General features: G+C 44.0%; 1 protein-coding gene across 4 annotated transcripts in view; it reads right to left on the bottom strand.

Moving 5' to 3' along the window:
• DENND1A (DENN domain containing 1A) overlaps nucleotides 1–12,907 on the bottom strand; it is a 2,718,319-nt gene that overhangs the window by 497,809 nt on the left and 2,207,603 nt on the right. For all 4 annotated transcript variants that reach the window (XM_069609457.1, XM_069609459.1, XM_069609458.1 and 1 more), the window contains exon 19: nucleotides 10,160–10,300. In XM_069609457.1, coding sequence (XP_069465558.1) covers nucleotides 10,160–10,300 — 141 coding nt within the window. The remainder of the gene's footprint in view (nucleotides 1–10,159; nucleotides 10,301–12,907) is intronic.

The raw sequence follows: 12,907 nt of genomic DNA, 5'->3' as shown, positions 1-12,907 counted from the left end.
CTTTCCCTTAACCGACTTGTGCACCAAACAACCCTCGTGCATGTGTAACACACTGCATGCTTACTTTTGTATACTAATTAACCCAGCCTACCTCACCTGTCTCACATGTGCCCCCTAGACCAGGCCTTGACTGGTGGGCTGCAACCCACTCCACCTGCTAAACCTCGAACCTAGAGGGTGCTCTATGTACTCTAACCCCGGCCACATTTGAACCTAGTTGGTGTTCCATGCAGTGCAGCCGGACTGCCATAATTCGCATTTAGATGTTGCCCTACGCATTTCAGCCTCATTGCTATATGTGATTTTAAATGGTGCTCTATGCATCTCAGACTCATTGCCATATGTGAATCCAGATGTTATCCCATGCATTTCAATCTCACCGCCATATGTGGATTTAGATGGTGCTCTATGCAGTGCATCTTCATTGCCTTGTGTACATTTAGTTGGTGTTCTATGCAGTGCAACCCCATTGCTACACCTCGCATTTAGATGGTGTTCTATGCATTCCAGCCTCATTGCCATATGTGAATTTAGATGTTGTCCCATGCATTTTAATCTCACAGCCATATTTCCATTCTAGATGATGCTCTATGCTTTTTAGCTCCATTGCCTTATTCAAATCTAGACAGTGTTCTACGGCCCAGGTCCATATAGATTCCAGATGATGTTCTATGCTTTTTAGCCTCATTGCCATATGTGAATTTAGATGTTGTCCCATGCATTTTAATCTCACCGCCATATTTCGATTCTAAATGTTGTTCTATGCTTTTAGCCTCATTGCCACATTCAATTCTAGACAGTGCTCTATGGCCTAGGTCCATAATATAAATGCACACTGGTCTAACTGGCATTACTAAGCTGATTCTGTAGCCTACCAACATTCTCACCACTACTTAGTATGTTTCCATCTATTACTAGCTTGTTTGCCTGCGTCCTCATCGCCCTAAACATTGTAATTCAGTTTAAGATGGCTCCACATTTACCATACATGCCCTCTCCAACCATGCTTATCAACCAGGCACCATATTTAGACATAAACAACCCTCAGCTACCACCCACCAGTCTCCCTCGTACTACCATAGACAGGAACCTAGGACTTAGAGCTAGACTAGACAAAATCTATGAGCCTCTCGCCCGCTGACTGCCTACTTTACAAAAGTCCAAAGAGCAGCCTCCTCGATCTAGTTCCTCCTCTAAAACTTCTAATCCACCCTACAACCTCACCCCAGACCCCATCACAACTTCCCCAGCCAGGGCACACTCGAACTAACCCAGGACAAACGTCATTCAATTACTACTAAAAACACAGCCAGACCTAAATTCAAGGGAGCCTTGATCAACGCCAGATCATTAGTAGCTCACACCATAGAAATCGCAGATTTGATCCTCAAAGAAGATCTTGATTTCCTCGCTAATACCGAGACTTGGCTACACCCTGCAGCAGGCCCCATGCTCATGTTAGCAGTCCCAGATAACTATTCCATCCTGAGGCAAGATCGCCCCAACTCCAGAGGAGGGGGTGTCACCATTATACACAAATGCAGTCTGCATATGAGACAAGCAACCATCACCAATGTCCTCTCTTGTGAAACACTATCAGTCAAAGTCCCACTCACTAATACCCAAACCCTCAATATCCATGTGATTTACCGCCTGCCAGTCCCCATCGGCACCTTTAACAAAGACCTCAACACCATCCTATCCAGTAATCTCAAAAGCTCCTCCCAAGTTCTCACCCTCGGGGACTTTAACATGGGCTACAATGACCCGGCAGACCAAACAGCCAGCTCTACAGCTAACGCTCTTGCTGAACTAGGCTTTGTGCAAAGAAGTATGGCTCCTACTCACGCAAAAGGTAGAATACTTGACTGGGTGGCCGACCACAACTGCCTAGCAAACATCTCGAATATCTCACCACTAATCTGGACCGACCACCACCTGGTATCGTTCTTGTTGTCTACTGACAGACCCCCCCACCTCTGCCTATCACCACGGCCCCTCCCACTCTCACCAGAAACAAGAAGAACATTACACCAGAAAGACTCATCCCGATTCTACTCCCCACGCTCAATTCACTCCCCGACAACCTGGATCCAGAGGTCCTGGTTGAGGAATACAACAAGGTCATGGCTTCGTCGTTGGACCTTATCGCCCCACTCAAACTCAAACCAAGTAAACTGAAAATGCACCTTAACAAATGGTACACTCCATTCCTCAAAAACCTAAGGCAGCAAAAAAGAAACTGCGAGGTTACCTGGAAAAAATCCCCCTCCGCAGCAAACAAACTCAAACTCTCCAAACTAGCCACACTCTATAAAAAAGAAATCTACCTGGTTAAACGTATCTCCTTTGACTCTCGCATATCCCAAGCTAAAACCAATATGAAAGAACTCTTCACTATACTTAAAGAAGAAGAAACCCTGATACTACCCCCTGACACCTGCACCAAAGATAAGAACTGGTGTTCAGAAATTCAAAATGCCTTGGCAAATAAGATTGTGACCCTCCAAAGTAAAATTTCTAGCAAAACAGCTGCCCTAAAAGACACTCTCCCCTCCAAAATGCAGGACAAGCGCACAACCACAGAATTTACCCGATTCAAGTTCTCTAAAGTCAATACTCTTGACGTAGAAAAAATCATCCTGTCTTTGAAACCCTCTAATTGCCAGGGAGATCTGTGCACAGCACAGTTCATCAAAGATGTCGCCCGCAACCTTTCACCCTTCATCACCAAACTGATTAATGCCTCCTTTAACACCGGCTCCATCCCCACTAATCTAAAACAATCCTAGGTACAGCCACTACTAAAAAAACCTACTCTGGACCCAGCCATACCCACAAATTACCGACCCATAATGACTGTTCCCTTCCTACTAAAAATCCTAGACAAGGTCACCTACGTACAAATACAGAAGCACCTGGAAGAACACCACCTCCTAGGATCCAGACAATCAGGGTTCCGTCCTCAACACAGGACAGAAACTGCACTTATTGACCTGAAAGCTCAGATTGACACACTCAGGGACAAAGGGCAAGTTGCCTTGCTCCTCCTCCTTGACCTATCTGCAGCTTTCAATTTGGTCGACCATTCTGTCCTATGCTCACACCTCCATACAGCAGCACACTTCTCTCCTGAGGCCATTACATGGATCACCTCATTCCTTAACGGAAGAACTATGAGGGTCTTCTCTCCCACTGCTGCAGCAGACCCCATACCTATCACTTGTGGTGTCCCAGAGGGCTCCTGCGTCTCCCCCACACTGTACAACATATTTACCAAGCCCCTATTCGATGATTTGGATCATCTCGGTATCACCTACACCAATTACGCAGATGATACCCAGATCCTCCTTCCACTTTCTGGAGATTATGGAAAGGATTTGGCACTGCTAAATAGGGTGTACTTCATCATCCAGGCATGGATGGCCACTCATGGACTATGCCTGAATGATGAGAAAACAGAACTTATCATCCTGGGTACTACATCCAGTTTAAAGAAACTCAGCCCTGCCTACAACTCCTTCATCATAGACGGTAACAATTTCAAAGTTGGACAGGAGGTCAAAACATTGGGATTCTACTTGGATTCTAACTTCTCCTTCAAAAGACAACTGAGTTCCCTGGCATCCTCATCTGCATACATGTGCAAACTTATCCGCTCAGCCAAACCATTTCTGTCAGACACTAGCTGCCTTACACTCGCTAGAGCCCTTATACTATCCCGCCTTGACTACTGTAACGCCCTTTACCTTCCAAGGCTACCACCAGCAAGCTACAAACCCTCCAGAATAACGCTGTGAGAGCAGCCCTAGGCATCCCTAGAAGAGAGCACATTTCAGGACTCAGTCAACAGAACAACCGGCTCTCCACTAGAGATAAAATTCTCCTAAAAATGATCACTTACCTACAAATCTCTCAACAATGCTGCCCCAATCTATTTGATCAACAGATTCCATAGACAAGCCTCCTAGAGACCCCTCAGAACTGCATACAAAGACTGCCTCTCTGTCCCAAATTTCAAACTTGCCACTATTGGAGGTAACAGTTTCCCGGTAAAAGCAGCCAAACTGTGGAACTCCGCACACTGAGTAACCACGTGTGCCCACTTTGTATGGTATTACCCAAATTGTTCGTTTACAATTGTTCGAATGAACAATTGACCGAATTTAAAGGGTCACAATTGACCTTTTCACAATTGACCGCATATATCGCTTTGGTTATATATATATATATATATATATATATATATATATATATATAAAAGGGGTTTTGGGCGGGTTTGGGTTGGGTGGGGAGTTGCGGGGGGTTTCCCCCCGCATATATGTTACAATTGACCTTCACAATTTGGTCAATTGTGAAAAGGTCAATTGTCATTCGAGCAGTTGTAATACGAACAATTCGTATACAACCCTTTGTACTCTTGTTTGTACTGTATATATTGCCTATTCTCCTCTTTTGCTTTGTATATACTTCCATTGTCAATTTGTACATTTTATATCTTGCAACTAAGCTTTGCATATTCTTGTAAATGCTGTGCCCTGATACCTCTGGATATATCTGCGCATTATAAATAATAAAACAAACAAACAAACAACAAACCTATCAAGAGCAGGGTGACATGAGGCAGTTAGACTTACCCAGGCCTAGCTTGTCTTGATTCACGTAGGGTTACCATCAATGACTTTTGCCAACGCTTGGATTGACCTTTTGGAAGCATCGACTCTTGGGGCTTCACCCCCTCAACTCTCATGCTGGACCTCCCTGGACCTCCCACTCACGTTGGCCCTGAATCATGCTGTGCCCTTTGGGATTTTGGGAATCCTGTCTACATTCTTAGTTCCCTTACGTGCCTCACTGACCTCTGCAACTGTTTTTCACTCTCCCCTCTGCTTCTCTGCCCTTTTCGTTGTTTTATTCTCTGTTCTCTTCTCCTCTGCCTTCCCCCTTCTCTCTTTCTATTTCCCCCTCTTTTTTCTATGCACTTACTCTATCTGATTGGTCCCTGAACCTATTACGTTAGTAACTGTGTTCGTCTCCTCCCCTCCTCCTTACTTGTTATCCCCCTCCCCCTCCAGCACTATATGAAATGTCATCAGGCCTAGTGTGATAGTCGCTTGTTTAGTTCCACTCCCCCCTTTTCCTCCCCACTCCCTCACCTTTTGTAATAATCCGGCTCCACCAGAAATGTCATCAGGCCTAGTACAATAGTCGCCTGTCTGCTTCCCATTTAATTCCTATTTGTGTCTTACCACTTGCACTATCTGAAATGTTGCCAGGCTGAGTATGATGTTTTTCACGTTCTTGTTGTTCATGGCCTGTAAGAATGTTTTGCATTTTTTCCCTGTGTTCCCTCCCTTGTCATGAAGCGCTTTGAAACACATTGTGTATAGGCGCTATATAAATAAACCATCATATCATATCATATCGGGGCCAGATAAGACTGGGAATGACCTGGCTGACCAGCTGGCTAAAACTGGAGCTCTGCAGGGGCATTTCATAGAAACGGAATCCCTGCTTGGTGAAATCCAAATGACAGCTTTCACAAAATGTCCCCATTTTGCAGAACACCAAGGGGTCAATTGTGTTAAAATTCGAAATGATCAAAGCTCACTTCCCAGTGTGCGCTGAAAACTATAGCCTATACATTAATTGGGTAATCCTTGCTAACCAGCTGACCCAGACTTCTTTAAGGAAGAGGGATTTCTTTGTTCTTAAATCAGTCCAACCTTTTTATTCAGCTTCCCCAACACAGGCCTTTCAGTAGGGGGGATCTGAAATCCAAAATTCCTCAAATCATTCAAATGTGTCTGTCTGACTTCCCAACATAGACCAAAGCTAGGGGGGGTCTGAAAAACAAACAGCTAAATCATCCTGTGTTTATTATAAAACAAAAGTGTGGGCAGAATCATAATTGCCATATGTATTTGAACCAATCTTGAAATCCTACTGGTAGCCTTTTAAGCCGGCAGGAAAATCAAAATCGCACATCACATGATAACTGCCTTCGTGACTGATAAGTGTAATTATTTTATGAATAGAAATTTGCAGAAAGGGAAGAATTGTGATTGTGTTCTTTTTAACACACTTTTGTGATTTATTTATGCTGAGAGAAGTTGATTGTGTTGTGCCACGGATCAAGTGTTTTTTTACATTTTCGTGCAAATTTCTATTACTTTTAATTTAAATAATATACCAATATATTTCCCGTACACCGGGCTGGTTCTTGGCTCATTGTTAGCTCAGGGTAGATGGATCCAAGGGGCATGATAGCTGTCTGGGATAGGGTTGCTAAAAGAATTTGTTAAAGAGTTTGTTGCATAACACTTAAGTGGGGAGGGAAGGGACTCCCTGTGTTGAGGGTCGCTTCTCAATAAACCGTTACAGTACCCAGTGCTTTAAATGGAAAAAAGGACATGTACATACTCACTGAGCGGCGAAGCCGGAAATTTGGGCGGAACGCTGTCGCAGCCAGTCGTTTCGGCAAGGCACCTTGGCCACAGGTCTCTTTTAGGCACGCCCTTTTGGTAGGCAATGCCCAGTGAGATTTAATTATGTGGCAAGGAGCACACACTTTAGTAAAGCAGTGTATGTGAGATCCTGTCACACACACTTCAGGTTTGGTGCTATGCATTGTGTTTAGAAAGTCTGAATATCGATATTAAATGAGACTTTCTTTATTGCGTATCAAACTAGCAGATATATCTGTAAACAAAGCTTTAGAAGAGGAGTTTTATTATGGCTCGCTTTCATTGCCTAATAAGAAATTCGGTAGGTAACTGGAACTGTGCGATAGTTTTCAGTCAAAAACGTTCCATCACAACTCCCATTACTTAAACATTTAGCTTTTAGAATACGCACTGCTAATGACAAAGAAACATCTTTAAAAAAGTAATTTCCCAGGCTTGCCAAAGCAATCCCTGCCCCATCAAAGGACACCAATGATAACAGGTTAAACCACTTAGCGAAACTGTGTTCCACGCCTAGCGTGCTGAGAGCTCAGCATTGCATGTCTATCTATCCTTTTGTTCTGCAGGGTGGGCACTGAAGGAGAAATTATGGGCAGTATGGGTGGAGGAGAGAGGAGGGGGAACAGGGTAGTGCTTTCCCTAGCAAAGGCTGCAGAAGCTTAATCCTTTCAATTGCGATAAAGTGAAATGAAAAGCTTTCATTTTCACCTCGCAGTATAGCTGAGTACCAGTACACTCTTTCAGGTGTAGAGAAGTGCCGGTACTCAAATGCCCAAAAATATGAAGTGCAGGTACTGAGGGCCGGTTCATTTAAAGCACTGCTTGTATCTAGTCGGTTTCTTGGCTTCAACTGTCACACCTGTCACCCCTGTTCCTCTTGTGCCCACGGCTCCTCGCCTTCGAGGGACTCATTTTGCACATAGAACAGCTAGACCGTCCTATACGAGATGGAGATTGTTTGATTCCTTGCCAGGAAAGCAGCATTTTCAAAATTCATGCCGCTAATGTCACGTGTGCTGGTCCTAATCTTCTGATCAGCTACGACCTATTTAGCAGCGTTGTAGACTTCGCTAGCTGCTTCTGATTAAGTTGTTTCGCCGGTTTCTTCTCCTGAAGCTTCGTTCCGTTGGAATCATGTGGATCTGTTACTTTTCTACATTTATTGCGGATTCCTTTTGAGCTACTTGGTGCTTTCTTCCAAGTGGTACTACCTGGTTTTTTGTTTCCCGTTCCTAAAGGGAGATTTCGATACCGTCCGCTGCCTGTTACAACAAAGCAGACTAACTCTCCTCAGATCCGTGCTAGGCTGCTCCTGTATTTACATCCTCCCCTGCTGCCTTCTACGTCTCACAGCAGCCAGCGTGGTTCTTTACTTACCTTCAGCCACGTTGACGCGGTTACACAGAGGCTGCTCTGGTTTCAGTATATTCAGCCGCGCTAACACAGCGGTTGTTCCAACCTGCTTATCTTAACCGCAATTACACTGCGGTTTAATTGTTTGTCAAAGTTCCACTAACATAAACATTAGAAGCCTTCTTCCTCCAAGACTCCATGGTTAGTGCTCTTCTGCTCTAACTGCGTACTAACCCACCAGTTTGGATTTCCTCCTGAGCACTGTCTATATTCTGTCTCAAGGGCATTAGTTACTTTCTGCTGTCAAGAACTACTACACACCAATTCTGCTTACTCTATTTTCCACCATTGTTTACATGTGCACGAGACTTTATGGACGCTATCCAGTTGTGCACCAACCCGGCACTAGCGTGACCCTCATGCCGTTCGGGATTAGTTTCCTACACTAACCTTCCTTCCCTGTTGTTGTTTTCCTCTGGGATTGACTTGGTGTTCTCTGTGACGGACTTGTTCTGAAGTTACATACGCCAACAGGTTAGTGGTTACTTTGTAATTCACATAGTGATAGGATCAAACAAGTTGATTGCATACTGACATATTCCTTATTATTCTCACAGCCTGGCGAGTGTTTTGTGTTTCCTGCCCTTTCCATTGATTCCTCCTTCTGACTGAGGAAATAATACAGTCACAGAGTGTCATCAATTGGAAGGTCTCATTTTTGACCAGATCGTTCTACTCGAGCCGTTTCCTGAATCCTCAAGACCAGGAGATTGCCCTCAACACTTGTATCCTTTAAGGTGGTCGTAGACCTGTATCCTTTTGTTTACACTCCTAATTGTGATACAGTGTTATATCCATGACAATCACCCTAACATGTTATAAGCCAATCTTTCCCAATGTGATCTTCTAGAAGTAGTGCAGAGCCAGTGGCTAGCCTGCTCTTCCCCTTACAAAAATAACATGCATCACCTACTTCTGTTGTACCCTCCAATGCTTCTCAGTAACCCTGCATTGGCTCAATCAGTCCCCGAACTAGAAACGCCCCCAGTACCTCAGCGAGTTAGTCTCCTTGGCATCCCACACAGGCCCTAAGCTCATCCTCAGGACAGCAACATTTCATTTATTTAGTGAAACATACATCCCCAGAGGGCAGGCTTTGCTACAGCTGGGCACACATTTCTGGAATTCCCGGTATGCCAATATCAGAAACACATATATCACCTTAATGGCAGAACATTGTTACACATGATGGTATATACAGTTATCCACGTAAAATGTCTGAAACATCTTTAAAAAAAAAACATGTACAATCCTTAAAACTTAGAAATGAGTGAGTCCCAGGATTTTCCAACTACAGATGACACCCTGCCTCCTCAAAAAACAAATGTCTTTTTTTTATAAACACATTTGAGATCAAATATAATTTTTTCGCTCCATCCCCTGACATATCAATCAAGCAATGTGAAAGGTCCCAAAAACCATTTTGTCAACTAAACAACCTCTGCTTTGATGGTGTGAGTGTCATTGGAGGTGTTGTCGGACTCAATTTGGTTATGATTACACCACTTTTCAAACCAATTGAAGAAAAGGTGATAAACCACTGATAACAAAAAACATAATGATTTTTTTAAAAAAAGGTTTTGTGGGTTTGGTGAAATGTTGAAGATTCTATGAAACCTATTCTCAAAATCTACTACATCCTGTGTTTGGTTCAGTCACTGTCGCCTAAAAAACAAAGTGATAAAAGACTAAAATCTGAATACAGCACATTTTATCAAGTGCTGTATCTTTTTTAAGAGGTAGTTAAATCAATTGAACAAAGACCTTCTATGATGCAGAGGCTAGCCTGGTGAATTTAGAATGAGCGTATAGATTAGCATTGCTAACTTCAGCTGCGTCTCTTTGCAAACAGGTAGGGAAATCAGACAAGAGTATATTGTATACACGTTTCAAGAGAAAAAGTAGGGGAATGAACAAATGTTCTGTGAAATGGCTTATTTATTAAAAGTCCCAGCGCTGGCTGATAAATGGAAGAATTGAAGATGTTATCACCCAGAAGGTCACTCCTCATCATGTATGATGGTACGGTTTTGTCCATCATACCCAACTATCTGAACGACTACCAAGAACAGACACACCAAACAGACTGAGTCCCTGGACCAGTCCAAGCAAAGGTGCCCACAACCTTCATAGACTTGTCCGCCGGCTGTCTCCTGCGTTGCGCACTGGCGAATCAGTTATACTTGCTTGGTATAACGCACTGTTTCATGCAAATAGAAGCAACTGTGGTGAATATACTAACGAACAGCATATTGTAAGAACCCCAAATTAAAACCTACCTGGCCAAAATGGACAGTGATTGGACGCCTCTCCTCCCTGATCTTGGAATCCTTCTTTTCAAGCAGGGGGGATGGTGCTGTCCTTGGGACCGTTTCATCTGAGGCCACACAGCTTCCATTTTCCACATTCTCAACAAGGTCCTGTTGGGTAGAGAAAGAGGAGGTGAAACCAGCCATTAGACATAGTGAAAAACAAGTAAGGTTCAGAAGATAGTGTATAGAATTCTGAGTTTTTCAAAAAGAGGTTCCCCGATTCCCTTCCAAAGAGAGATGTTTCCACAAGAGGTACAACCAGAAATTATTGATAGCCAAAAGAAAGCAGATTCAAAGGTTGCAAGCATTTAATGTATAGAATTCTGAGGGATAAATATTCGAAATGTAATGTGCTTCTCCCTGTTGACTGAAGCCTGCAACACTAGGCCATAGTCAAAGGTGGAAGAGCTTGGTTTGACTCAATGTATTGAGGATCCGAAGTTGGAACATGGGGTGTCCAGTTGGGTTAACAAGGTATTCTTACCTGTATATTCTGTATGCCCTCCCCCCTTTTTTGTATCATTCTTCTCCAACCTTCTTCAAGCTCCGTATGTCATTTAAGTTGGTTCCGCAAGCAGGCCCAGAAAAAGGCAAGGGAAAAAGAAACACTCAGCAGCTGAGAAAGAATTAAAAAAAATGTCCTGGTCCATATTGTTGCTGTCCTATGTAGAAATGTCTGCTCCCCCATCCCACACGCTTCACTGATTATGCCATCTGGGGAATGCCAGAAACGGATCATACAACATGCCAATCCAAGTGGCACTTTTTACCGCAATTAGGTCGCCCCATTTTCCATTGCCCTGAATATGTACCAGGAGATGCAACAAGCAAACATATGAACAGCTCACAGGGCAAATTACACCATTAGGATGGGTGTTCGATCCAATGGGCGAGAGAGAAGTAACCAAAAAGCAGGCAGGTGGAGTCCAAGTCCACTATTTGGGTCTATAGTAGAACTAATTAACTGTGTACCCTTCTGATATCACACCAGTTAAGTTTCAACATTCACTGTTAAAGTAGGTGCTCATAAATCTACTCAGGCAAAGCTCTGATTAATTATCCATTCAAACAAGACCAAGCATAACACTTCAACATGCATCACGCATCTATGTACACATGGTCAGAGAGAGAGGTAGCTTACGGGCTGGGGCCGTTAACTGATGCAGGCACCATAATCCAGAGGAGAAGTCGGATCCCCTATCCCCACACAAGAAGTATGTTAGCTGCCAAACCGAGCAGCGGAAGGAAAGGGAATGCTCCCAAAGAGGTAACGCCATTGGGAGGGGCCAACTGTGATGCCACGGGCCCTAGAAACAACAAGACTTATGGGGTCCAAGAAAACCTGAATGGACAGACATCCTACCAAGGTCCTACTTAAATAAGCCTATCCGAGGGCCAGAGGGCTTTGAGGAGTCCTGCAAAACCGAGATCCATCCAAACACAAGGCTGGAGACATCACTGTTGTTACGGGAGCCCGGAAAACCCCAATGGCCAGATGCCCTACTGAGGCCCTGCTAGAGCAAGCATGGCAGAAGCCCAGAGGATTTTGGGAAGTCCTGAAACAACGAAACATAGTGAACACAACTGGGAAGAGACAGAACCTAGAGAGTTCCGTTGTTTAACAAGACAATGTCATTGTCGAACACCAAGTGAGATATGATGGAATTGTGTTAAGGAATATTTGTTTTTCCTGAGAAAAGCAAACCGTATAGAATGTGTGTAAAGTCATAAACTTGGCATATAGAACCTGCAGAGAGAGGCTGAGGACTTTACTGCAAGAAACAATGAACTTTGTGTTAAAGAAATACATAACTCGACAAACTTTTAAGCATTCATCGTGGAAAAGGGAACCAAGTGTTAGGCCAGGCAGAAGTCAACGACAGAAGTGTGTGGGAGCGAGGGGCCAATGGGCCCCTCTCTGCCATCACTTCTCAGTACAAAACTCGGACCAAGTGCCTCTAGTGGTGGGTACGCCCCTCGCCCTTACGCGATGTTAACTTTGGATTACATTCGCGTAGATGGGACCACCGAGCAGGACACGGGGCATCCATTTTTTGTACCCCCTTTCGACTCCATCTTGGTGAACAGGCCTCACTGTGATAGTACAAAATGCCTCTCTCCCTTTTCCCCGCTGCAGCAGCTCGGAGCACATGGCCCCCACCCTCATTCCCACTCCAACTGGAAAACTCTGCAGCTCCATTCTCACGCTGAAGCTGGAGCTGCTTGCAACACATAATAAATGTAACACATCTCTTTTCCTCTGAGATCACTGTCCTGCATGTGAACCAACATGAGCCAAGCACATAGCTCGTCCATCTCCACAAAAGTGTCCTTGCCCTCTTACCCTCGCCAGTTGAAACTTATTGCCATTCTAACCCTGTGTCCTTGCAAGGCATTCCATTCATGTGCCAGACTGCCAACCATGCTACGAAGCCCACCTAACAAACCCTCAACTAACATTAGACGCCTGCAGCAGTATATCGTGCCCTATACGAACAAATGCCACATACCTGAGATTCTTTTGAGACTAACCCTACAGTTCAATGACAGTATTATAGTGGTCAAGGCCCGTAAACCTGTGACCTGTATAACCCAAATGTTATAGATGATATAAACCCTTGAGTGATTTGTACAATGACATGATACACTACTGAGGGTCTTTTTGATCAACGATTATTTAGTGCATACATTATTCAGAATGTATTTTCTTAGCTT

This window comes from Ambystoma mexicanum, chromosome 8, assembly GCF_040938575.1.
Source record: "Ambystoma mexicanum isolate Mex_15411 chromosome 8, UKY_AmexF1_1, whole genome shotgun sequence".
In the NCBI taxonomy this organism is placed as follows: Eukaryota; Metazoa; Chordata; class Amphibia; order Caudata; family Ambystomatidae; genus Ambystoma; species Ambystoma mexicanum.
The sequence above is the reverse complement of the archived record's forward strand: the minus strand, read 5'-3'. Positions and strand labels throughout refer to the sequence as shown.